This window comes from Pseudorca crassidens, chromosome 4, assembly GCF_039906515.1.
Source record: "Pseudorca crassidens isolate mPseCra1 chromosome 4, mPseCra1.hap1, whole genome shotgun sequence".
In the NCBI taxonomy this organism is placed as follows: Eukaryota; Metazoa; Chordata; class Mammalia; order Artiodactyla; family Delphinidae; genus Pseudorca; species Pseudorca crassidens.
In genome coordinates, this window is record NC_090299.1 from 85,292,327 (window position 1) to 85,319,189 (window position 26,863).

General features: G+C 38.5%; 2 protein-coding genes across 7 annotated transcripts in view; one reads left to right on the plus strand and one right to left on the minus strand.

Moving 5' to 3' along the window:
* The window catches only part of CENPC (centromere protein C), a 91,290-nt gene extending 90,340 nt beyond the window's left edge, over positions 1-950 (minus strand). For 2 of the 6 annotated variants that reach the window (XM_067736172.1, XM_067736175.1), the window contains exon 1: positions 670-944. In XM_067736172.1, coding sequence (XP_067592273.1) covers positions 670-687 — 18 coding nt within the window. In that variant the 5' untranslated portion in view covers positions 688-944. Of the gene's footprint in view, positions 1-669 lie in introns of all 6 variants that reach the window. The other 4 variants (XR_010943053.1, XR_010943054.1, XM_067736174.1 and 1 more) reach the window with 4 other exon arrangements.
* Positions 830-25,796, plus strand: STAP1 (signal transducing adaptor family member 1). Its single transcript, XM_067734628.1, is given in 9 exon segments — positions 830-901; positions 10,328-10,466; positions 11,820-11,872; positions 13,908-13,968; positions 13,971-14,076; positions 19,720-19,824; positions 21,935-22,004; positions 24,258-24,354; positions 25,762-25,796. Coding segments are annotated over 9 exon segments (738 nt in total).
* The last annotated feature ends 1,067 nt before the right edge of the window (positions 25,797-26,863 follow it).

The following is a 26,863-nucleotide window of genomic DNA, read 5'->3' on the forward strand; positions in this document are numbered from 1 at the left end:
TATTTACTGAAATGGCAGGTAACAGTTTTTCTCCACAATACATCTTTTTATGCATACAAGCATCCATATATAACTTCATTATAAATGGGAATATCTTATTCATCCATGCTGAAGATCTTAAAAGGGGAGATAAAGTAGAAAACACAAGTTTAGGATAGGGGCTGCTAAGGGTTGTATAAAGTATGGTAACCATAACCGAAGTCTGAAATATAGAACAGTGAATACCAAGGGAGTCCAGAAATAGGCCAAAAAAAGAGCTCCCGCCCCCTTCAGCCATTCACAGCTTGCACTTTTTAACTAGTAGCTGCCTCACAGAAAACTATCTGTCAATAACAGACGCCTCTCTACACTAGCAACTCTGAAGCAAAGGCACACTTTCAAGGCGTTTCAATACTTCTAAGGACAGAAAATTATTTGGAGGACTAGGAACTGGAGTTAGGCTAAAAAGTAGAAATCGCAAGATTCTCTGAAGAGAAAGACGCCGTCACGCCCGGGATTACAAAAAGAATTGAGGAAACACGACAAGTAAATTAACTCTAGCTATCGGCACCCGATCACTCCCGAGCTCAAAAAACTCGCGCGGCTTCCCCACTGAAACCCCCCAGAAGCCACAACACCTGCCCAAAGCTTCACTCTCCCAGCCTCGCGGGGTCCGCGGCCTGCACTTACCAGCCCCCACGCGGCCATGTTCCGGCCCGGCTCAGCCCGCGCAGGGGTTGGGGGCGGAAGTTCACACGGGCCGCAGCTCCAGGCAGCCCAGCGAGGACGGAGTCACCCGAAGAGCAGCCAGGCGGAAACCCAGTAGCACCTTAAGCGAAAAAGGCGGTAGATGGCGGGAACTAAGGAGCCGCGATCCAGCGAGCGCGCCCGGGAGCGCGCCCACTCGCGCGCATCCAACTACGCAATTTAAAATGGGCTGCACATGCGCAGAATGGGCCCTTCGACTCCAAACGAAGAAAGCCGTTAGGGGCCCGCCCCCTCACTGGTACTCTCCCACAGTCCGGCCTTCCTCCTCCCAAGAGCCCCGCCCCATTACGTCGTAGCCCTTCCCCCATCTCACGTGACTCCTACTCCCTTACTCCCACAGTTTCATAGTCTCTCTCTCTCTCTCCCTCTCCCTCTCCCTCTCCCTCTCCGTCTCCCTCTCCCTCTCCCCCTCCCCCTCCCCCCTCTCTCTCTCCCCCTCCCTCCCTCCCTCCCTCCCTCCCTCCCTCTCTCTCTCTCTCTCTCCCCTCTCTCTCTCTCTCTCTCTCCCCCTCCCTCTCTCTCTCTCTCTCTCTCTCTCTCTCCCTCTCCCTCTCCTCTCTCCATCTCCCCCTCCCTCTCCCCCCTCCCTCCCCCGTCTCTCTCTCCCTCCCTACCACAGCTTCATTCTTTCCCTCTCCCTCTCTGTCTCTCTCCCTGTCTCTCTCTCCTTCCCACGCAGAGAAGGTGTAAAACTTCCTGACGGTTCTCTTATAAAGTAAAAAGTAATACTTGGAAGGATAAGAGGCAGAAGACCTTTGAAGAGTAATGTTTTACTGTGTAGGCTCTGTCACCCACACCCCAGCCGGTTTATGCATCTCTCTGAAAGCAATAATGGTACAGTAAAAATGGTGATGGATGAGGTATTCTTTTTTCCAAATATGTGGGTAATGTGGGTAATATTTTTGTGAGGCATTGCCAACAAAATGATCTGTGTAAGTATATATCATTTAAGTGTGACGTCCTGAAAGGAGTCCTAAATCAGGAGTCTTGAAACCTGCTCAGTGGACTAGCTATGTCATGTAGGACAAGCTCTGGCACCGTTCTGGCAGTTTCCTTAATTACATAATAGGAAAGTTAAGTTAGATGCTCTGAAGACTAGACCTGACCATTTTGTGATTCTAAGAAGCTATGACCTATTTTTATGATTTAATAAAAATTTTCAAGGGAATTTACATCAGAAAATGGGTTACTTTCTTCTCGGGCAAGGGAGACAAAAGCAAAAATAAATAAATGGGACCAAATCAAGCTAAAAACTTTTGCACAGCGAAGGAAATTATAAACTAAATGAAAAGGCCACCTACTGATTGGGAGAAGTTATTTACAAGTGATATATGCAATAAGGGGTAAATATCCAAAATGTACAAAGAACTCATACAACTCAACATCTAAGAAACAACCCAATTAAAAAATGAGCAGAGGAATTGAATACACATTTTTCCGAAGAAGCCATACAGATGGCTAATAGGCACATTAAAAGATGCTCAACATTACTAATCATCAGGGAAGTGCAAATCAAAACCGTAAGGAGATATCACTTCAAGATATCACTTGCAGACAAACTGCAAGCACATGTCAGAATGGCTGTTATCAAAAAGACAACAAAAATCATGCGTTGGCAAAGATGTGGAGAAAAGGGAACTCTTGTGCACTGTTGGTGGGACTGTAAATTGGTACAGCCACTATGGAAAACAGAATGGATATTCCTCAAAAAATTAAAAATAGAACTATCATATGATCCAGCAATTCCACTCCTGGGTATTTAATCCAAGGAAAACAAAAACACTAATTCAAAAAGATTTATGCATCTCAATATTCATAGCAGCATTGTTTACAATAGCCAAGATATGGAAGCTGCCTAAGTGCCCATCGACAGATGAATGAATGAAGAAGATGGCATATATATATATTTATATACTTATATAAATAATGGAATACTACTGGACCATAAAAAGGAATGAAATTTTACCATTTCCAACAACAGGGATGGACCTAGAGGGTATTATGCTATATGAAGTAAGTCAGACAAGAGAAAGACAAATGCTGTATGGTTTCACTTATATGTGGAATCTAAGAAACAAAACAAATGAGCAAACTTAAGACATAAAAAGTTATAGATACAGAGAACAAAGAGGTGGTTGCCAGAGGGGAGGGGTGTGGGAGGAGGAGAGAAATAAGTGACGAAGATTCAGAGGTACAAACTTCAGTTGCAAAGTAAATGTCACAGGTATGAAATGTACAGTGTAGGGAATATAGTCAATAACTAGGTAATAAAAATGCATTACTTATTGAATAAATTCCTTAACCAAGAGTTGAGCAAATAAATTTTTTAAAACTTGCAATGCTTTAACAAATGTTATCACCTGCTAAGAAGTTTTTTCTTTTTTTTTTTTTTTTTTGTAGGAAAGAGAGATGGAGAATTAACTCTGAAATCAGACAAGCCCGAGTTCCACACTCCTCCACTAATTCTGCCATAATGGGCAAGTTAATTAAACTATAAGTTTCTCAACTCTCTTGTCTGTAAAATGGGAACAACGTTAAAGTTGTTGAGATATGGATTAATTCCTTTTAAGATCTAGTTGAAATGCCTAGAACATAGTGAGAATTCAATAAATAATGCTATTGGTGTTATCAATATTATGGAGATTTTTATACTTGGTCTAGGAGAAGTTTTGCCAACCAGACTACATTATTTAATTTGGTCTCACATTTGGAATAGTTAATAATATACACTATCGTTTATTGAGTGCATACTGTATGGCAAGTTATGTCATAAATGCTCACCATGAAGTAACTTATTTAATTCTGAGAACATTCCTATGAGAAAAGAGGACTAATATCCACATTTTACAGACAACAGAACTGGGACAGTCTTTAAGTAACTTGCCCAAGGTCACACTACCATTAAACAGCAGAGCTGGGGATGAACCCCAGCATTCTGACTCCAGAACTGAGCACTTAATCACTATACTCTCAGTGAGAAATTTTAGCAAGCATAGTCATAGATGTAAAGTTCCACGTGTAAAATTATATCCCCCAGCTTCCACTGGAAACAGTAACTCTCAGAGGTATTTTGAGAAACTTGAAATGAAATGACATACTGGTATAGAATGAAGGGGTATGTAGATAATGAACTGGTCTGTTCTAGAGAGAAATTGGAGCTGCACCCTTATGAAAATAAAAAGTTATGCAGATTCCACAGTTCCCAAACTTTTCAGTTCCCTCTGCATCTGTCTTAGTATTTACTAGCCCCTCCATAATTTTAGCATCCTAAAATAGGGTTGCTAGTTGATGGAGTAATGTTTATAAAACCCAGATTTGTCATTACAGGCCCCTCCCCTCCAAAAAAACATTAAGATCAATCCCTATGAATTGCCATGACAGCTGACTAAAATCTTGAAGTTTTCCATCACAACTACTTATCTATGTAAGGGGTGTGCGTGTGTGTGTGTGTGTGTGTGTGTGTTTATGTATCCATGGAACTATGTGTATTAGATGTGTATATGGAGAAAAAGGTATACAGAAATTTAGCTTGAAAGAGAAGTAGAAACTTTTAGTTACTTATGATTTTATGTTGCAGATAATTTCAAATTTGTAATTGTTAAAATTATCTTAAAGAATAGACCTTAAAAATGACACTCCAAAAATCAATTTGTTCTAGAAATTATAACATAGTTGCAATTACAACTTAAAATTTTCTTTATTCATAATGGACCCAAACTGGCAACGTGCCCATCAACTGGTGAATGAATAAATAAATTGCAATGCATCCATACTGTGGAATACTCCTCAGCAGTAAAAATAAACTACTGAGGCACACAGCAACACAGATGAATCTCAGTACATACTGAGGGACTTCCTTGGTGGTCCAGTGGTTAAGACTGTGAGCTCCCAATGATAAAGAAAATGTGGTACATATATACAATGGAATATCACTCAGCCATAAAAAGGAATGAAATTGGGTCATTTGTAGAGACGTGGATGGATCTAGAGACTGTCATACAGAGTGAAGTGAGTCAGAAAGAGAAAAACAAATATCGTATATTAACGCACATATGTGGAACCTAGAAAAAGGGTACAGATGAACCAGTTTGCAGGGCAGAAATAGAGACACAGATGTAGAGGACAAACGTATGGACACCAAGGGGGGAAAGCAGCGGGTGGGGGTGGGGGTGTGATGAATTGGGAGATTGGGATTTACATGTATACACTGATGTGTATAAAATTGGTAACTAATAAGAACCTGCTGTATAAAAAAATTTTTTTTTAATTAAAATAAAAAAAAAAGACTGCTCTCCTAATGCAGGGGACCAGGGTTTGATCCCTGGTCAGGGAACTAGACCCCGCATGCCAAAACCAAGAGCACGCATGCCACAACTGAGACCCAGCACAGCCAAATAAATAAATATTTAAAAAAAAAAAAATCGGGCTTCCCTGGTGGCGCAGTGGTTGAGAGGACACGGGTTCGTGCCCGGTCCGGGAAGGTCCCACATGCCGCGGAGCGGCTAGGCCCGTGAGCCACGGCCGCTGGGCCTGTGCGTCCGGAGCCTGTGCTCCGCAACGGCATAGGCCACAACAGTGAGAGGCCCGCGTACCGCAAAAAAAAAAAAAAAAAAAAAAAATCATGCTAAGTGAAAGAAGCCAGACATCAAAGGCCATCTGCTGTATGAGTCCCTGTACATGACTATATAAAACTATATGAACAGAAATGAGATCACTGGTTACCAGAGGATGGATGTCATGGCGGAAGAAGACCCTGACTGCAAAGAGCCAGGAGGGAACTTTCTGCAGTGGTGGAAGTAACTTATGTCTTGTTTATGGTGGTGGTTACCTGACTATATGTATTTGTCAAAACTCTTAGAACTGTGCTCCTCAAAAAATGGTAACTTTTGCTGTAAATTATACCTCAATTAACTTGACTTGAAAAATTAAGAACATGAGAGAGACAGAGAGAGAGAAAAACATAGCAACCAAATGCAATGTGTGAGTTTTGATCAGAGTCTGGTTAAGATCAAAGAAGCTATACAGAGCTTTAAGCAACAGTGGAAAACTACAATATCGATTATCGCATGACAGGGTTATAAATTTTCTTAGATATTATAATGCTATTGTTGATGTAAGAGAATGTCCTTACTCTTCATGTTCTTACTCCATCTGTTAAGTACAGTCACTTTAGTAGCCCTTTCTGACAAAATTATTCTCGGATTCAAAGGTTCTACTGGACTGTAATTGCCAAGTTAATAAAGTATGCTTGCAATATGCAGATACGTGGCGGCAACGTTCACAAAAAACAAACAAACAAACAAAACAAAAAACAATGTTATGCACAGGGTCTTAAAGGTCTGCACTAAGTTGGTAATTTTAAAGTGCTGTATAAACTGACCAGTGTTAAGTTTCCTAAGTTACCTTGACACCAACCATTTGATTCTTAGTTGCAATTATACTTTATTATATATACATTGTTTCTCTTAACAGGAACACGGGGGACAACAAATCTCTATTCTTTAAGTCTCCATTCTGTAGCCTCCAGTTTACTTCTAGTCAATGTAATTCTTATCTCATAAAAAGGAGCTTTTGTAATTTAAAACATACTTACATTTTCAAAAGTTTGATATAGTTCTGCATTATAATTTTAACCTTGCAAAGACTTAAATTACTTTGATAGTACTGGGCAAAAATTTAAATAATGTACCTTCATACTTATTGACCTGGAAATGTGCTCTGGATACATTATTTGAAAAATGCAGTTTATCAAGTATCATTACAGTATTTACTTGATTACATAAATATATACAAATAGAGAAAAAGTGCCAAAAAAGTGATTGGTACCCATCCAAACAGTGCTAATGGTATGGATGGTGAAATAACATGTGATTTTCATTGTTTCTCTATTTTGTCTGAGACGTATATAAGTTTTCCACTTATAATTAGAAAAAAATAAGAAATTATTTTAAGCTAAGTATGCACAGGAAATGATATATAAGATATTTGTAAATTCAAGTGCCTATAGAAATTTGTAAACAATAAAATGCCAAAACTGTAGCTTGCTGGCAATACCTAACAGAAAGAGATTTACAAGATGAAAGAAATAGGAAGACAAACTGCAAGCAAAGATGTGAGGCAGAAATGATGTGCTGTTGACACAGAAAATTTGTGAGATATTGTAAAGGTGCTTATGTTTGCAAAATGGAACTAGATTATGGAGAACCTCCAATGTTAGGATAACTTTTCACCTCTTCCTATAGACATTGGAAAACTGTATTAATCTGGGGATAAGTTACATAAATTCATGATAGCTAATTTAGGCATTTGTCTGCTTACATAATTGTTGGGGGGGGATGGAGAAATAATGTATTTGGGGCTTTCAGGAATGATTCCCAAAGATACACTGCAGAACTGACCCACCAAGAGCCAGCTGCATGAAGCAAACTGAAAACTGGGAAGTTGGTCCTAATGCTGGAGTCTGCAGAACCATATTGACATGGCATAATCAGAAAGCCACCATAATTACAAAACTGCCATGTCAAGAAAGCCACCACAGATAAGAAGCCTCCTGAGCAAGAAGCCTCCTTACTGCTTCTGGCTTCAGAAGCACACTGTACTTCACACCGATCATTATCAGAAAACCACTGTTCCATGCCTTGACTATCAACACCCATGAAACTAGTGATCAGACACTGGGACTTATAACATTGCCACAGAAAAATCAGATGCCTACAGACCGTAATCGCCTATAGAAAAACCAAAGGCTGGGAAAGAATGAATTCTGTCTCTCCTCTGCCTTGCCAACATTGAATGCATACCCTCTCTAACTGCAAAGAAGTCTGGAAAATGTAGTTTTTAGCTTTTCAGTCTTTGTGGTAAAGAATGACACACTAGAAGGGGTTGGAATGGAGGTAAGGCACCAACCTACAGTTAATAAGTTTAGCGAGTTAAACCACTCTGACAGCTACTAATGTCACTTCGCTGGCTAACAGTGATTCTTTACCTTTCTTTTTTTTTCGGTCCCAAAAGACCTAGCAGAAACATTTTCTGCGTAATAATGACTCACTATGGCACAAAGTTTTCACATAATCATTAAAATTAAAGCTGTGTTTTCACTTATGGATTGTAAACATAAATGTATACAGTTCACATATCTTCAAAATTTACTGCAATGAATTGTGATGCAAATGACAAATCGTCAATAAACATTAAGTAAAACAAAGGTCAGAAAGTTAGAAGTACTGGAAAGGGATTGGAGGCTCCTATTCATGTTTACTGATTGAATCAAATGGATAGTAAAGTATTTTAGAGATCCTTAAATATTATTAAAAATGTGCATTCATTCACTTTAATTGTATTATAACATAGATGGCTCAAAAGAGCACTGAGATTTTGATTTTATATGAGTTAATCCATTATACTTCACTCAAAGTTTTCAGTTATATTTTTCATATATGCTGATGTATAGCAAATTCCTGTGACACAGATGCTGATGATGGCTATAATAGCTGGATTTTGGTGTATTTTCAAGAATTTGATAATAACATGATTGTTATACATGGCAACAAAAGAATCATATGTCAACCAATGTTCACATATATCAGAAAAAAGAAACTCCTGTCACAGTGGAGGCTAAGAACTCTCCAAATTAGAATCATAAAACTTTTCAGCTGGAAGTTATTCATTTAATAAATGGTTACTGCAATCTACTTCTTATCAACCTTGACTTCAACACAACCCCTGTATTTGAAAAACTCCGTTTCCTATTGATGCAGAGGCTATACCAATAACTAAAATACAATGGGGCAAACACTGTAATTAAAAATGCATAAAATGCTATGGGAATGCAGGGTGAGAGTGATAAACATTCCTCTTGGGAATGGGGAAGGCTTCAGGAAATCTTCATAGAGAAGGATATATTCAATCTGGGTCTTCAAGGATAAGTAGGGAGTTGTATTAACAAGAAGAAGGAAGAGTACTGAAGCAAGGTGATTGGAAAGGTATGAGGTGATGGGAAAGACCATGAGGTATTAAGACAACTGGGAGTAACCAAATTTACTAGAAGAGAGAGTATTTTTAAGGAGTCTCGATTTAAAACGGCCCTATTACAAATGACCTTGTGATGCTTGAGCACATTGTTAGTGCTCAATAAATATTTAGTGCTGATGAAAAAATAAAAGAATGAATCTGAAAGCACTGAGAATCCATTAAAATGTTTGAAACCGGGGAATAACTTGATTACACTACATTGTAAATGATTCAGAGAGAAAAAGAGTGGAAAGTAAGAGGCTGCTTGGAAAGAAGCCTATTGCAGCTCTTCAGACAAGAAGTGAAGAAGCTGTTGTCCCAGAGAAGTTAACTGGTTTGTTCAAGGTCTAGAGCTGGTTACTAGCAAAATTGGCTTCTCTCCCTCTGCCCAAACACTTTTTCTACTACATTTTCTTACCTATAAATTCATTATTCACCACCTAAAACTTGAGATCTCTATAAGAGGATTTCTATTGTAATGGTGCAGTGGTACAATGATGTTGGAAGTTGTGGACAGGTCTAACTGGACAATAATATTTTAGCAGGATTTTTGCCATTTTGTAGGTTTGGGGCTGGGGGGAGACATAATTTGAACATTGGTATATTAAGGATTAATTGACTTGCAAATTGACAAACCAAAGCAACTTACAGTGGCTGTTGAACTGGTTTTCCATTAATTTGGTTTATTTATTTGTATTTTTATTTATTTTTTGGCCATGCCATGTGACTTACCGGATCCTAGTTCCCTGACCAGGGATTGAATGCGTGCCCTCAGCAGTGAAAGCATGATCTCAAAAAACGCTAAATTCCACACAGGCAGAGATCTGTTTGTTAAACTCACCACTGTATACCCAGCACCTATATAGGAAAAGATTTTTTTCTTGAATTGGCATTGAAAGTGAGCCAAGGAAAGTCAACCAACAACTACAACATAAAGAGAATAACTTGCAACCGAATAAGATGTACTTGGATTTACCTTGAAAGCAGTGGTCATAAAGCTTTAGTGTACCAGGAATCACTTGTATGTAGGAAATATAAGGCCACATCCCCAAACCGGGGCCTCTGAATCTGCATTTTAAGCAAGCTCCCTGGATGATTCTGATGTGGTGATTTAGAGCACAGGATTGGAATCAAATGCCTAGATTTGAACTCTAGCTGTTGTTGTAGTTTCTTAGGACAGGGCCGAAAGTAAGCTCATCACACGAGATGAATTGTGCCAAAGCACAGCAGTAGAGGGCTGCCGCTCGCTCAGGCAAAACAGCGCCGTCTGTCTTGCTGTGGTAACTTTTATTAAAGCATTATCTAGGTTTACACTTTAAGACTTGTTTTCTTAACATTTCAGAAGTGCCAAAGCAGAAACCTATGTTTTTATTAGTTATACAAGCAATAATTGGCTTTCGTGAGAACCTGCCATGCTTCGTCCTTGAGCGCAAGAACAGCACAAAGTTCCCACCATTATTTTGATTATACTGAACTAGCACAAGGACATCTCCTTGCGTTTCCACCACTCTGTTTATACTGAGGACATCTCATGGATCAGTGCCCAAAGCACTCAATGCTTCTTTTGCAGGCCCCCGGTTTGCCGGGGGGGGGCACTCGAAGCATTCAGAACTGTTCACAACTCTGGCTTATTCGCATGCCCCCGGTTTGCCGGGGGGGCTCAAAGCAATCAGGACTGTTTGCAGTTCTGGCTTATTCGCCAGCCCCCAGTTTGCTGGGGGGTGCTCATGGGTCACGTCTCCTTTCCATGTCCTCAGTTATCCCACTACAAGCTGTTTTATTTGTTAGTGTGTAATTGTAGACAATTTACTTATCCTCTTTATTGCCTTAGTTTCTTCACCCATAAGTCTTTACTCAGATGTAACCCTCTTACTGAGGCCTACCTAGACCACTTTATTAAAATTGCAACTCGTTTCCCCTCCCCAAACCCTTAATGGCATTCCCAATCTCTATGAACTCTTCTCTACATTTTCTCATTTATTTCCATCTGACACTATAACATTTACTCACTATTATGTTTATTATTTATTGCCCCTTGCTAGACCCTAAACCCTATGAGAATAAGTATTTTTGTTTTATTCTCTGATGTAAACCAGTACATAGAATAGTGCCCAGAACTTAAAGACACTCAGTGAGTATCTGCTAAATGAATAAATCTATAAAATGAAATTTTAAAAAGAGTACTTTTTGCAAAATTGTCATGATTAAATCAGCTAATATATGTGAAGCGCTTAGAACAGTGCCACTTGTAAGCACTTAATAAATGTTGGCTGTATTAGTAATATTTAGAGCTAAGAATTGGAAGTTTTTAAGGTAACTTACTAACTACTAAGGTAATGGGAAGTAACTACATTGGTCCTACCTGGTTGCCTCAAACTTAAAGCCAGTTAGTGTTAAATACCAATGGTGGGGGGCTTCCCTGGTGGCGCAGTGGTTGAGAGTCCGCCTGCCGATGCAGGACGGGTTCGTGCCCTGGTCTGGGAGGATCCTACATGCCGTGGAGCGGCTGGGCCCGTGAGCCATGCCTGCTCGTCCGGAGCCTGTGCTCCGCAACGGGAGAGGCCACAATGGTGAGAGGCCCGCATACCGCAAAAAAAAAAGAAAAAGAAAAAAATACCAATGGGGCGAGTAACCATGAATTGACATACTAAAGAAATAAGTGTGCTAACATTTAAATTTTTTCGAGCTAATATGTAAAATTTTACTTGTTTAATAAGCAAACAGATTAAAGCTATGTACTTCCTACAAAAGAAATTATTGAAATATTTCATAACAAATACACATTAATAATTCTAAGCACAAAGAAAAATGAATTATTTCTTCCTTTTAACTGATTGTAAGTGGTTTAAAAATACAACTGACTTTTTAAAGCAATGTGCTTCAATAGAAGAATATGCATTTTGTCAATCTTGCTGGGTTTTGATGGCTTACACTATTTCGAGACTTATAAAACAATCATATGAAATTCTAAAGTTACTTGAAGTTAATAAAAGTATTAGTGTTCATAGTCATTCATGTCTTTTCTTTTTTTTGTCTTTATCTGTTTTTGTCTATATCTTTAGACAGCACAGAAAGTGGGGAAGAATGGAGAGGCTTCATTCTCACAATAACAGAGGTAGGAAGGACATTATTTTTTGTTTTTTTTGTTTTTGTTAACTACCATTATTTTAAATAACTACCATTATTTTAAATAAAACTACTGTAGCAACTGTCTAATAAACATGAAGTACTTTGATAACTAACCAGCTCCCTAAGGAGCACCATGTTTTCTAATACTCTTAGAGGACATGAAAACTTCCAATGTTTGTTAGGGTCAGTTAAATACAGACTTTATCCAAAGCTAGTTTCTAAGTAAAGGCCTTGCATTCACATGAAATAAGGACTGCACTTTACCAAGATGATGGATGCTGGTTCTTTCTCTCAGCCAAAAACAAGTAAAAGTTTGAGGGTCAACTACCATGTAGGAAAGTCATAGGAAGGTAGAAGAGTGGGCCCGTTAGATATGTGAAAGGCATATTGACTTAAGGGGAGGGAGAAACACATTCCCTCCCTCTGTTGTGGAAAGGCATCATCGTGTGTTTGGCCTGGCACTTCTTACACTTACCAAGTGTATGTGATTAGGTGTCAAGGAATACACTAAAACCACCGGAAAAAACTTGGGGTGCATCTTCCTAGAACACTAATTATACTTGACATTTTGGCCAAAAAGATTTGTTCTTAGTTTTTTCCTTGAGGTAAGGATAAAAAGCATTATTTTTTAAATTATAATGTACATAGATATGGTACAGAATTAAAATAAAATTCATGTGAATTATCAAAAGATAACAATTTGCCTCTAATGTTGTGCTCTATAAATATTGTCTTTTACTATGTTCCCAGATCACTCTGTATATACATTTATACCATGCTGTTGTTAGGGCAACTTTAGTAGAAGTTTGAGAAACACAGACTATAGTTCAAAGTACAGAGACATTGCTTTTGAATTAATTAAACTGGAGTTTGAGTCCTGGTTCCACAACTTTCTAGCTATGTGACTCTGGACTAGTTATTTAATCTTTCTGAGCCTGTTTTTTAAATTTGTAAAGTAGGGATAACAATACCTATCTTGTAGCATTGCTGTGAGGATTTGCAATAGCATAATGCTTGGGGCATAATAGGTAACTAATAAGGAACAGCTGCTTCATTAGTTTTTCCTCATTCTACTATTTTTTTCAGGATTGGTATATAAGGGAAATAGACTTACTGATTATTAGTTATGCAGAAGGATAGTCTCAAATTTCATATATATACACACATGTGATAAAATATAAACAATAATAGGAATTAATAAGATAATGTGTAAATAGAAAATGAAGTTCTAGTGTTTTCTTCCCAGACTCCAAAGGACTTTCTTATACACCCCCTGGAAAGCGTGCACCCCACTCTGGAGATCAAGATGATATTCAGACACAGCTGCCTCAAAATATAGGCTAGGTTGTGTCACATGAAGAAAAATATTTTACCATTTAGATTATAACTTCTAAGAGTACATAGCTGGTCATAATGAAGTCTAAATTAGGGGTATGAATATAGATCAGGAGAATATAGGTGACTTAATCCAAACACATTTCTAGAAAAGATTTTTTAAAAATTTAATAGAGCAGTATCATAATCCTAATGTGTGAGTGAAAATTCAAAATACAAACACAAACACACGAAAATATAGACCTCTCATTGCTGATTCTCAGTCATTTAAAGAACAGTTCCATCTTGACCCCATGTTGCCATATGGTTGGTGGAGCTTATTCCAGGTTATCTGTGGGACAGCTGGGCAACTTGCAGGCACTCCAGGACTTCCCTGGCAGTGAGATCCAGCGAGCTCAGAATAAAAAATGAGAGGTTTGATGTTACTTGAATCAGCTTGTGGTGCCAGGTGAGTATACTTAGCTTTGGACCAGATCAAAAGGAATGTTTCTTTCTAGTCAGGCGCCCTGTGCAGGTTCTAGCTGGTTTAGAGGCAGTTCTAAAACACCAAAATCCTCTATTCATGATACAATCCATCCATGTCTGTCAGGTAACAGAAGCTCCTTAGGACCAGAACAGGCTCATCTTTGCTAAAACCAGTTACTCTGCTGTCTTTCTTGTTTGCCTATGGCTTTAATTGGTTTCAGCTGTCAGTTCCCCTACATGTGTCACTCCTTCCTGGGCACGTAATTAGACTGCATGAAGCCTTAGGGAAAAGAAAAGGAGAATTGAGACAGAGCGGACACTGAGTTCATTTCCTGAAAAAGGGAAGGAACCAATTGAAGAGTATGTGGATGTATTGAACCCTATGCCAGCGTAAGTGCACCATGAACTTCAGTTTACTTATTAGATTGTTAAAATTAATTTCTAATTATCAAGGAGAGTTAGTCACTGGACTCGTTAAACCAGGGACAATAAGTTGTCTTGTGGATATACAGTATATCTATGAGTACATGTCACATTTCCTCTATGTCATATCACAAAATGCAAAATGCAGATTTGAACCAAGCCTCTTACCACACAGGAAATCTCCCTCCACCCACACCTTTAGATTAAATAGATTTTTTCCAAAGAACAAACCTAAATAAAACTGCTATGTAGAAGGAAGGAAAGAGGTTTTTTCACCATGCAACTCTATGATTGACTGAGTTTCTACCAGGAAATTATACCAAAGATTTAAAATACCTGAATGCTTTATTCAATTGATCAATCAGTGATTAGTCTTGGGCTCGTACTTTGAGGAAGACATGTGTAAAGTGGTAAGGTGTTGTTGGAAATGAAGAGGCACAGAACATCCTGAAGTCAGCAACAGGCTACATTTGTTTTTTAACTCTTATATTGTTGAAAAATGTGACTAAGACTGTGAACCCTGGAATGTTCATCTTCTTGTCAATGAAACTTGTCCTGGTACCATCTTTGACATCAGGTTCTGATGTGTATTCTTTCTGTACTATAATCAATGAAACCTGCTAGCCATCACTCAGCTGAAACCAGGGACAACTGATGGACTGATAGGTTAAAAGGCATCTAGACTGCTTTTTCTTTTTCTTTTTTTCTCAATAAAAAAGTAATGCATATTTATTAGATAAATGAAAGAAAATTAAAATTATTCCTTGTCCCACCACTCAGAGATATTCTCTTTCAGCATCTTGGTGTACTGTATATACTGCCAAATTTTTTTCTGCTGAAAAAATAGACTTTTCATTGACTATAATATTTACTATAAAATAAGAAGTGCAGGGGTTTCCCAGGTGGCGCAGTGGTTGGGAGTCCGCCTGCTGATGCAGGGGACACGGGTTCATGCCCCGGTCCGGGAACATCCCACATGCCGCGGAGCGGCTGGGCCCGTGAGCCATGGCCGCTGAGCCTGTGCGTCCAGAGCCTGCGCGTCCGGAGCCTGTGCTCTGCAATGGAAGAGGCCACAACAGTGAGAGGCCTGTGTACCACAAAAAAAAAAAGAAAAAAAAAGTCATGTATATGATGATAAGGTCTATGGAAGTAATAAAGCAGGATGAGGGAGATGGGAACTCTCAGAGGTGATATAGAGAGAAATTTTTTCTAGTTGCTGTTGTTGTTTATTTAATATAGAGTGGTCAAGGAAATCCTCCTTTGTTAACTGACATTTAGGCAGAGACCTGAAGGAAGTGAGGGAACAAACCATACCAATATGTAGGACAAGAGCATTCCAGGCAACCAGTGCATAAGGCTAGAGGTAGGAGAAGGCTTGGGTTGTTCACAAACAAGAGGCCAGGGATTTCCCTGGTGGCGCAGTGGTTAAGAACCCGCCTGCCAATGCAGGGGACATGGGTTTGAGCCCTGGTCCCGGAGGATCCCACATGCCGCGGAGCAGCTAAGCCCGTGTGCTACAACTACTGAGACTGCACTCTGAGAAGCCCACACACCGCAACGAAGAGTAGCACCCGCTCTCTGCAACTAGAGAATGCCCACACGCAGCAATGAAGACCCAACACAGCCAATAAATAAATCAATAAATAATTTTTAAAAAATAAGAAAAAAAACACTTGGAATTTAAAAAAGAACAACAACAACACAAGAGGCCACTGGGACTACAGTGGAGTGAGCAAGGAGAAAGGGTTAGGAGATGAGATTCCAGAAGTGGGGGTAGGGCTGACAGCTCTAAGCCCTACAGGTCATTGTAGGGAAAAGAGTTATACTGTGAATGATAATGAGAGGCCGTTGGCCTCTGATGAATAAAGAAGTGACATAATCTGACTTTTCTATAAAAAGAATCACTTAGGAGCCTCTTGTTAAGGTTAATAATTTCTTTCTAGTGAAATGGTTTACCTTTGATAAAGTCAGTAACATTTACATGCAAAAGTTGATTTTTCTGTGTAGCGATGGTGATTGTATCTTTTAAAGTCTACTCCTTCCCTCAGAGTCTATAAAAACTTGCATTTCAATAGGGACTCTGGCTTAGTTAACATTTTTACAACTGATAATATAATTGAAATATAGTGATTTTTGTCCTAAATGAAAATATTCAGTACATGATTATCTTTCATATAAGAGCTTAAACAGAACTTTGATTCTTGAATTTGCCATTCTTTCTGTGGATAATATTCTATTTTTTTTTAAGCTATAACACATCTATCTAGGAATCTAGCTACTGATCCATATATAAATATCAATAATTCTAAATAGATTAAATATGAAGACACTGGCAAGTGAATAAAGGCAGTAAAAAGAAAATAGTCACTTATAGGACAAAATTAAAATTATGGCATGTGGCTGCAATGCTAGTATGATCTACAACCCAAGAAGCTTCATTCACTTGCCAATTACTTCATATATACAGAGACTTGTCTTTATACACTAGCCATGTGGCAAGAATGTTAGATGGTAAATCAGATCCTGAGTCTGTGTGAAGTAAGAGAATCTGTGTGTGTGTGTTTGTGTGTGTGTATGTGTGTGTGTATTTTTCCACAATGAATATCTATGTCAGCTTAATCATCTTGTGGTTTCATTTTTTTTTCTATTATAGGCTAACATTTGGAATTAAGGGTTTTTCAACTAATATGATAGAATATCATGGATTATTCATGATAATTTACTTGATTTATAATTTAATTGGCTACCTTGAAACAAATCCAAAACAAATAAAAGTTATGACTGGCATTAAATATCAGTGAGCTTATAAGAACTCCTGGGAGAAAAGTGAAATTTTCTATTTAGTATATCCTGGTAAAGGAGTCTGTCCTTTTTTGGGTTTAGGAAATTGAATATCACATAAAATACAGAATGTCTTTTAACTGTTTACTTCCACTTTAAAAAATAAGAGGATACAAAACTGAATTCAAATTTATTCCACATAACATCCCATTTTACAAAATTCGAAAATGAAGCCTGTGGAGGGCAGTAGCCTGCCCAAAGTCACACAGCTGAACCCAGGTCCATGGCGAGGTGGCTCCTGGGCCCGCCTCTTACCTGAGGAGCATCTGATCAGGGCAGTGACTGGATGGAGCCGGTCTCAGCTAGGAGCTGGCTCGAGGGCGGCGGTAGGGGTCGGGGTGGGAGGCAGGTACCCTGAGCCTCTGGCCCTTCTCCACCAGCAGTCCATGAACTTGGCATAAAGCCTAGAGGAATTGTTAGCGTCAGATCTGAAGCTGAGACTGCCGTGTTTCAAATCCTCCCTGAGACAAACCAAACACTCCATATCTGCCCGCCTCCCGCCATACGCATTCCCCACCCCCAACCACTGTCCTGGGAAGGTACACACTTTAGGTTACTTTCTCCTTTTTCTACATATGTTTGTCCCACAGTTATTGTATAGCATTGTTTTATGTTTTTAAGTTTTATGGAAGTGATATATTGTACTCACCAACCCACAACTTCATGTTTACCCTGAGGACATGCTTTTGGATTAGTCCATATTGTTACCTGGAGATCTTGTCCTCTTGTGTGTCAATATTTAACTCTTCTTTAATGCCCTTCAATAACGTTTTACATATTTTTTAATAAAGTACTGCATATCTTTTGGGTTTTATTCTGAGCCACCTTAAGGTTTTGTAAATGAAATTTTAAAAAATTTTAATAATTCTTAATTAGCAAAAAAAATTATCTCACAAAATTTTTTTTTAAAGATCTTTATTGGAGTATAATTGCTTTACAATGGTGTGTTATCAGCTATACATATACATATATCCCCATATTTCCTCCCTCTTGCGTCTCCCACCCTCCCTATCCCACCCCTCTAGGTGGTCACAAAGCACGGAGCTGATCTCCCTGTGCTATGCAGCTCTCACAGATTTTTTAAAAAAGAAATTTAATCTAACTGATTGAAAGTTAAATTAGATCACACAAGGAAGTGACTTTTTTCTTTCATACTTTTCTTGGTTGGATTGTTTGATCCATTTGTACGTGAACCCTGTGCTACTGTTCTGCATGAAATAAACAAAATCCTGAGATCTAATGGCTCTTTAAAGACTGTATATTTCCTGCACAATAGCAGCAAGATCTCTTTTAAGGTGGTCTAAATTAGTCCAACTTTTGATTTGCATTTTCCGCACGAGTGAGCTATGAGAAATAACAGCGTTTTCTGTTGTAAATATGGGTTGTGACCAAATGCAATGAGTTTCTATACTTAGGATATAGATCTAATGTCACAGTGTTTATTCATATTGTATTTAAGTTATATTTAACCTCATTAGAGTCTGGCAAAGGAGTTCATATCAAAATTACATGTCTATTTTTAGTAAACATACTTCCAGTTTAAATTCACATAGAAATTCATGCTTGTACAGCTAACAGTCATAAAAGTTTATGACATTTCATAAAACTGATCATCCCTCCACTCTCAAGAAACGTTTATATTTAGAAAGCAAGGAGTGAGGTAGAGTGGTCAAACTAGAGCATTCTAACACTGGAGTCAGTATGTGCTTATTTAGGCTTTGGGGAATAGTTTATATCTGAAAGTGGCTAGGAAAAACTTTAACTGTTTTTGCACAAATATTCCTTATGAGCCAGATATATCTATGATGTTAAGGATTATCATTATGTGTTCTCTAATGCCTCAAAATAGGTCTTTTGAAATGCCTGGATTTAATATATTCTGTTTAACAGGTCACAATTTTAAAGAATGGCAGTTGTAGAGAGTAGTAGAAGTTTAGCTGGTTAGACTGTATTGCAGTAGTCTGTAAAGACTTTGGCAGAAATCTAGACTATTAGGAAGCACCTGTGTTACCCACAAAACCAATTCACTCTCTTACAGGTTGTAGGAGAAATGTTCAGCCATGCAAGTTTAGACCAGTGTGCCTGGTAAAACACTAGCTAAAAAGGACAAGTTGGTTTACAAAGCAGTACTTGAAAGTAAAATTATCTCCATCTGTTAACAAATCAACTGTGGGAGAAAAGATTTTAGTTCTCAGGAAGAAGCAAAAGTCCTTCAATGGCAAATTATCAGGTGACTCCTCTCTTGATGCAAAATATCATCCACTTTTACCCAGTCCAGTGGTGTGTGAATTCATAAGACATAAAGCTATTCTTACAACAAACTTCATAATTTAGTTTTGTTTTCTTAAAATTGTTATGAGTACGTGGCAAGCTAGAAGTATAAACACTTTGGAAAGCCATTAGCCAAGAAAGCAATAGAAAATATTTACCCAAAATTCATTCCTCTGCAAAAACTGGGGTCAGGAGCTAAGAACAGTATTTATAACCATATTTAAGGCCACATATATCTTTTTAAAGACAGGTTACTTCTTTTTTGAGGTTGTAATCAGGAAACCTCAATATAGCAAATTTTATCAATCTAGTTTTTTCCCCCTCTTTATTCCTTTGGAAAAAAAATATGAAAGAAAAACACAGGTCTGAAATGAGAGTCAAAACCTAAGTGACTTCAATGGAATTTTTTTTCTACCTTATTTTCTGCCTTAGCACTTAGTCCTATTAGTCAAAAGTTCCAAGAGACTCTGTTAACTATTGCTGCTTTTCCTCCCACAGCTTTGCCATGGATGATGATGATGATGATGATGATGATGATGATGATATGATGGCTATTATTAACAATCACTGTCCCCACTTATGGGGTACATTTGTGGGTGCTCTGTTAAGTGCTTGACAAACATTTCCTTCAGGCACAATAAAAACTGAGACAGACAGTATTTTCCATGTTTTACAAGTGAAGAAACTGAGAATTACAGAAACTACTAAGTTAAAAAAATGCATTTAAAAAGTAGTAAAAAATAGTTATAATTTACTGTCTACATGTGACAGACATTGTACAATAGTAAGGATTTTTCACACATTTATTCACAACAGCACTGTGAAACAGGCATCACCATTTCCATTTTATAGGTGAAGAAATGAGGCTCAGAGAGTTCATACAACAGAACCAGAATTTGAACCTAGATCTTTCTGGTTATAAAGGTCATGCCTTTCAAGCTTTCTATCAGTCTTCCAAGGAATAATAATCACTTATGTCATAGGAATAAAAGAATTCTAATGGAAATTGGTGAGAGTTTTCAAGAGTATGATTATAAAGGTCTTTTCATGTAGAGACAAAGACAAGGCCAGAGCCAGCCACCCCAAAAGAGGGTACTTGTAGGATTTCCTCCATCCGAAGTTTTCCTTCACCAGCCGGTGACTGATTCCTGAAGGTTCAGCACTAGGAAATTATTTTTGGTTTTCTTTAGGAGGGAAGAGGGTTGGTTAGGTTTTATCCCATGTTTTGAGAATAAAGCTCTATAGTGATTGGAAAAAATTATTAGCTGTTTTCCAATGTGACATCCAATTAAGAGATTTGGATATCACAGTAGATGATGAAAGAGTCCCTTAAGGAGAATTGTAGTTCAGTCCCAGAGGAATGTGACCTGGAAATGGAGAGAGGAGTGATGAAAAAGAACGTGGGAGGCCTTGTAGACAAACTTAACCTGATAAACAATTTTTCTCAGGCAGTTTCTGTAAACTGGACAGATGTTGAATTAGTTTGTCTTTCAAGCAATGGAGGCGTAATAAATGCTATTAACTTTTCAACATTAGAAAAAGTCTTGGTCCTGACACTACTGCCATATGAATCAAGGCAAACATACTGATTTCTGCTCTCAGTATAAATTAGTTCTAGCAAACAGCACTATTAGATGGGTTCCTAATATTTTTTTAAAATAAATAAATTTATTTATTTATTTATTTTGGCTGTGTTGGGTCTTTGTTGCTGCACACGGGCTTTCTCTAGTTTTGGCGAGTGGGGGCTACTCTTCGTTGCAGTGTGTAGGCTTCTCATTGTGGTGGCTTATCTTGTTGCAGAGCGCGGGCTCTAGGCATGTGGGCTTCAGTAGTTGTGGCGTGTGGGCTTCAGTAGTTGTGGCTCACGGGCTCTAGAGCACAGGCCCAGTAGTTGTGGTGCACGGGCTTAGTTGCCCGCAGCATGTGGGATCTTCCCGGACCAGGGCTTGAAGCTGTGTACCCTGCATTGGCAGGTGGATCTTTAACCACTGCGCCACCAGGGAAGTCCCCCAAATATTTTTTAAAATTCAGTTTTATAAATATTTACTGTGTGCCTAATGCTGGAGTACAAAAGTGAATTGATTGTGCTCCTTATTCTTAAGCAGTTCTAGTAAAAAAGTACCATATCTCTAGGGTGCTAATAATTTAGTGCTATGTCACTACATAAAAGGAAGACATTAGGATTCACCTACTATACTTACATTCTCACCTATATGTTTGTATAATACTTAACACCTACCATGTCCATATCTCTAAGTCAGCCCTGAAGTTGGCAGATTATCTACGGTGGTATATGGCTAGCAGGAAGAACAGCTATTGAGGGCATTCTGATAGGAATAGTGATGAAGAAAGTAATTTGCTTTCAGTAATTCTTTCTACTTCCCTTTTAATATAGAGAATATAGATTTGACGTATACATACCTACATAGGATTTTATAATATTGTCTACTTTATAAATTACTGGCATTTAAAAAACGTTTCTGCCTGAAAGATTTTCAGTTCTTGATTCCTTTTTTCATCTCATTCTTTCTCATGCATCCACTCAATGACCCAGGTTTCCTATATCCCTAGTGTATAAACCCCCAAAAAGAGACATAGAAAACTAGAGTAATGGGAACATAGTTTTACTGTACAGGTGATATTTTATACTCACTTTATTTTGATTTGACCCAATAGTATACTTAAATGAAGATGAACTTTCTTTTTTTTTTAGCCTGCCAAGAATCAAGCACTACAAAGTGATGAGTGTAGGAAAAAACTACACTATTGAATTGGAAAAACCTGTAAGTAACTATTTCCTTTTTGTTGATTAATTTTCTCCTGCTTCCTCCCAAACCTACCTTATAGAATTCAAAGTAAGTTGGGAAAGCAGACTCCTTGCCTAGGAACATAGTGCTGGCGAAAAACAGCCATGTTAACGGGTCCTGAAGGTAGCAGACATCCAGGGTGAGAAATGAGATGCAAGAGCAGGTGGGGGAGGCAGAGTAGATCATCTGCTATCAATTCTTCCCACTTCTTTCTTTCTCTGAAGATCTTTATCAATATAATTATCTCAGGGAGAGAAAAATATTTTTGTTAAGCATCTATTTTACATCTTCTAATTAGAAGTATACAAGTATTCCAATGTGCTTACTTATAAATTTATTTATTTTATTTATTTATTTTTGGCTGCGTTTGGTCTTCGTTGTTGTGCGCGGGCTTTCTCTAGTTGCAGAGAGTGGGGGCTACTTTTCGTTGCGGTGCACAGGCTTCTCATTGCAGTGGCTTCTCTTGTTGCGGAGCACGGGCTCTAGGAGCGCTGGCTTCAGTAGTTGTGGCTCACAGGCTCTAGAGCGCAGGTTCAGTAGTTGTGGCGCATGGGTTTAGTTGCTTCGTGGCATGTGGGATCTTCCCGGACCAGGGCTCAAACCTGTGTCCCCTGCATTGGCAGGTGGATTCCTAACCACCAGGGAAGCCCCCAATGTTCTTATTTCTAATGGGAAAAAAAATCTTTAAATGCCTGGTCCTTTAATACCCACCATGCAGAAGTTCAGAAATTCCCCTCTTGATAGTACCAAGTAGTGAAGAAAGGATTTCTTCCTTGTATTCAACCCCTCTCCTACCCCAACTGACTTGTAGTTATAACCATTCGATACTATGTTAGGCACAGAGCCAAATACTTCACACACGCCATCTAATTTAATCTTTATCATTACCCTGAGGTAACACCTATTATACAGGTGGAAAAACTGGTATTTACACTGGTTTCAGCCAATGACAATGAAGTAATGTGGCCTGTGGTCCGGGATGCTGGGGAAAGGAAGCATCTGTAATGTCAGGCTGCAGTGGTGGGAAGACTGAGTCAGGAAAGTGCTATCACTTAAATGGATTCGATAGGTCTTGAAGATGTTTATGGTATCTTCTCTAAAATTGAGCTCCTAGTTCCTCTGCCTCTCCAGGCCCATTGTATTGATCAGAGAAAGGGAGTGTAGTGTTGAATTTCTTATGTTCTGGCCATAACCCTTAGAGTGCAGACCTTTACCAAGAGCAAGACAGCAGCTGCTTCATATACCCCACTTGCATCTTTGCCATAAATGCCTCCCAGAGATTGTCAGTTCTCATGTCCACGCCTGACTGGGCTTTTTCAGAAATTCTAATGAAGGAAACAGAGAATTAGATTGCTGAAGGATAATTCAAATAACCAAGTGACTGGAAGCAATGGTTGGGGAGGAAGAATGTGCCTCTGCAACAGGTGAACTGGGGCTCATTTATCTGTCATTAGCCCCAACAGTCCCCAGTGTACACAAAGTGAACAGCCTGGATTATTCTTTCACCTTTCATACTCCTCAATCCTACCCTTCAACCAGGTTGTCATTTTGTGAATTCTTTTTCCTCTTTAAGTTTACCAGGGATATTCAGGTTTAACCTGGTTTTACTTGCCAAAAAATATTGGCTTAGGGGGTAGCAAGACATTTTAGTTACTCCTAGCCAAGTAAATTAGCCTGTTACAATGAGATATTAAAACGCTAAGTTCTCTGGCTTTAAAGGGGTCTTTAGTTTCAAGCAGAAGAAAGTGGCTAACAAGCAAAAAAAAGAATTTAAGAACATAGGAAGCCCATAGAATGACTGGAAGGCTAGAAAACCTTCAGGGACTAGGAAGCAGTTACTTGTACTAAGCATCATCTGATTAGGAATCTGCTTTCTTGATCCTCTACTCAAGTTCAAATTTCAGGAAGGGAGCTTTTTTGGGCCTAACTTGAATCACATTCTCATACAGTAACTGGGAAAGAGCAGAGTAACTAATTATTGTCCACCAAACTGTATACAATAGGAAAGGGGTAATTTCTTTATAGGGAATTAAATACGGTTATAAAGGAGAAAGAAAATGCATGGGTAGGTAAAACCCTGGCCATTCAGTAAGCTATTGAAGTGAGGAATTGACACGATTTTCTGGAGGATAGGAAATACACAGTAATCTCCATTAGATTTCATTTGAGCTTTCTCTTACTCTATCTTTACACAGGTGACACTGACCTTCTCTTATTCTCTGTATACAGGTAACACTCCCAAATCTTTTCAGCGTCATTGATTATTTCGTGAAGGAGACTCGAGGAAATTTACGACCATTTATATATTCAACTGATGAAACCCTTGGTATGTTCTTCACTTCATTGCTATATTAAGAAAAGGAAAACAAAACAACAACAAAGAAACCTACATATGATTTGTAATACCAACCAGGTAGGATTATATAGTTCAGCCTTTAAATTTATCCATTTGGAAATCATTTTGTCACTGACCCTGTGAAAATAAGGGAAGTACCAATAAATCCTGGTGGATGGAGTATAGGCCCACTCTAGAGAAAAAAATCCTGAGGCATGTATTGTGACTATTAACTTCATTCCATCATTCTACTCAACCTTATCAAACAAATTTGATGAGAAGAAAGCCATACAGAGTCACAGAAACCAAACAGGGAATTTAAAGGTATGGTCTATCAACAATGTCAGATGCTTGAGACATGAAAATGGATGAGGATTAAGGGGACACTATGGGGATTGGCCAGTAGGCAACAGATGAATTGAGAGTGCAGTCTTATTCCACTGTAAAGGCAGAAGGCAGAGTGCAAGATAACAAGTAGTGGGTGGGTAGTGAGGAACTACAGATGAAGATCGTAGTTAGGATTGGCTATGGGGCCCCTTGTTCATAAGTTATTAAGAATTTCAAAACAGTGGTAGCAGACCATTAAACCAAGCATGAGACCCAGTGCAAGTACACAGTTCACATGACCACAAAGCCCTGTTTGTAGTGCAGTTTTTGGCAAAGCAGGGCAGGCTGGATGTGACAGTTTCTTTCCATCCTTTGAAACAATCCCTGGTGCACATGGTCACTTGACAAGCTGTAAGCAGGAGAGAAAAAATATCTACAGATTATGAGGCAAAACAACTTGGTTTGGTTACCGCATCAGGGCATATCTGGAAAGTCTCACTAATTAAAAGGACGGCAAGCTTTAAATGTCCAAGTTTTAAAACATGGGTATGACTCTTGTGATGCCAAATAATTTTAATAAACTTAGAGTCCGAAGGAACTTTAGAAAATTATCCAGTATAGTGTCCCATTCTGTATAGGAATCACCTGCACACTCAATACAGAAAACGTCTCTAAGATGTGACCAGTTTGTAAATTCTTAATGACAGTCACCTCACTGATTTTTAACGCAGCATAGTTCACTTTTGGTCAGCTCTCATTTTAGATAATTATTTCTACTATTGAGTCTGAAACATTCTTCCTTTAACTTATACATATTAATACAACTTTTGGCTTTAAAACCATCAAATATTTAAAAACTGCCACCATGTCCCCCCTTAGTCTCACTTTGTCAACTACAGATTATTGGCCCCGTCAGCTCTCTCCCTCTCATCTTAAAATATAACCACAAAGGATGAACATGTTATTATGGATATGTCAGCATAATACATTGCCTGGGCTTTATGCAGGAAAATACCACCTAATAGAAATCTCTGGGAATGTGCTATTAATGTGCTTCTTTTTTTCCCCCAGAGATGAAAGGATTTCCTGTAACATCTCTAAAATAATTTTTTAAAAAAGGGGTGAGGGATCCAATATAATTTGCCTCCTCTATGGATGATATTGTGTCAGTTATCTAATGCTGTGTAACAAACCGCCCCTAAAGCATGGTGGTTAAATCAACAACCGTTTTATTTGCTCACGACTCTGCACATCAGCAGTTTGGATTGGATTCAGTTGGGCAGTTCTTCTGCTAGTCTCACTTGGTGTCATTCACAGGACTATAACCAGCTGGTGGCTTGACTGGAGCTGCATGGTCCAAGTTGGGCTCATTTGCACATCTGGTGCTGGTGGTCAGCTGGGGCTGGCTGAACCACTCTCTTCATGTGGTCTCTAATCCTGGAGGAGGTTAGCCCATGTTCTCTCACATGAGAACTCGGAGTAGTTAAGGAGGGAAGGGTAGCTGCATGTACTTGGGCTAGGAATTCTTAGTGTTGAGAACAAAGTATGGCCCTTTTGGAGCTTTTCATATAGAAGAAGCTGTGAACTGAATGATTCCAAGTGTGATATATCTTATGTACAGGGGTTATTTTTCTTTCTTTTAAAAAATTACCTAATTTGTATAAATAAAATTCTCTTTTTGGTGTATAGTTCTATGAGTTTTGACAACTATCACCACAATTAAGACACAGAAAGTTGCATCATCTCAAAAAAAGCCCTATGTTCTTCGGTTTTAGTCAACCCTTCTTCTCACACACAATCCCTGGCAACCACTGATCTGTTTCCATTCCTATAGTTTAACATTTTTGCAGAATATCATATAAATGGAATCACAGTATGGAACCTTCTGAGACTGATTTCTTTCACTCATTATAATGTATAGATTCACACAAGTGTTGTGTATTAGAGCTCACTCTTTTTTATTTATAAATAGTCTTTTTCTGTAGGGAGGTACCAGTTTGTTTATCCATTCACCAATTTAAATATATTAGGGTTGTTTCCAGTTTTGTGAAATTATTAAGCTATATAAATATTCATATGCAGATTTTTGTGTGAAAATAAGTGTTCATTGAACTTTAGTAAAATATCTAGGAATGAGATTACTGGGTCATATAAGTATGTGTCTAACTTTTTA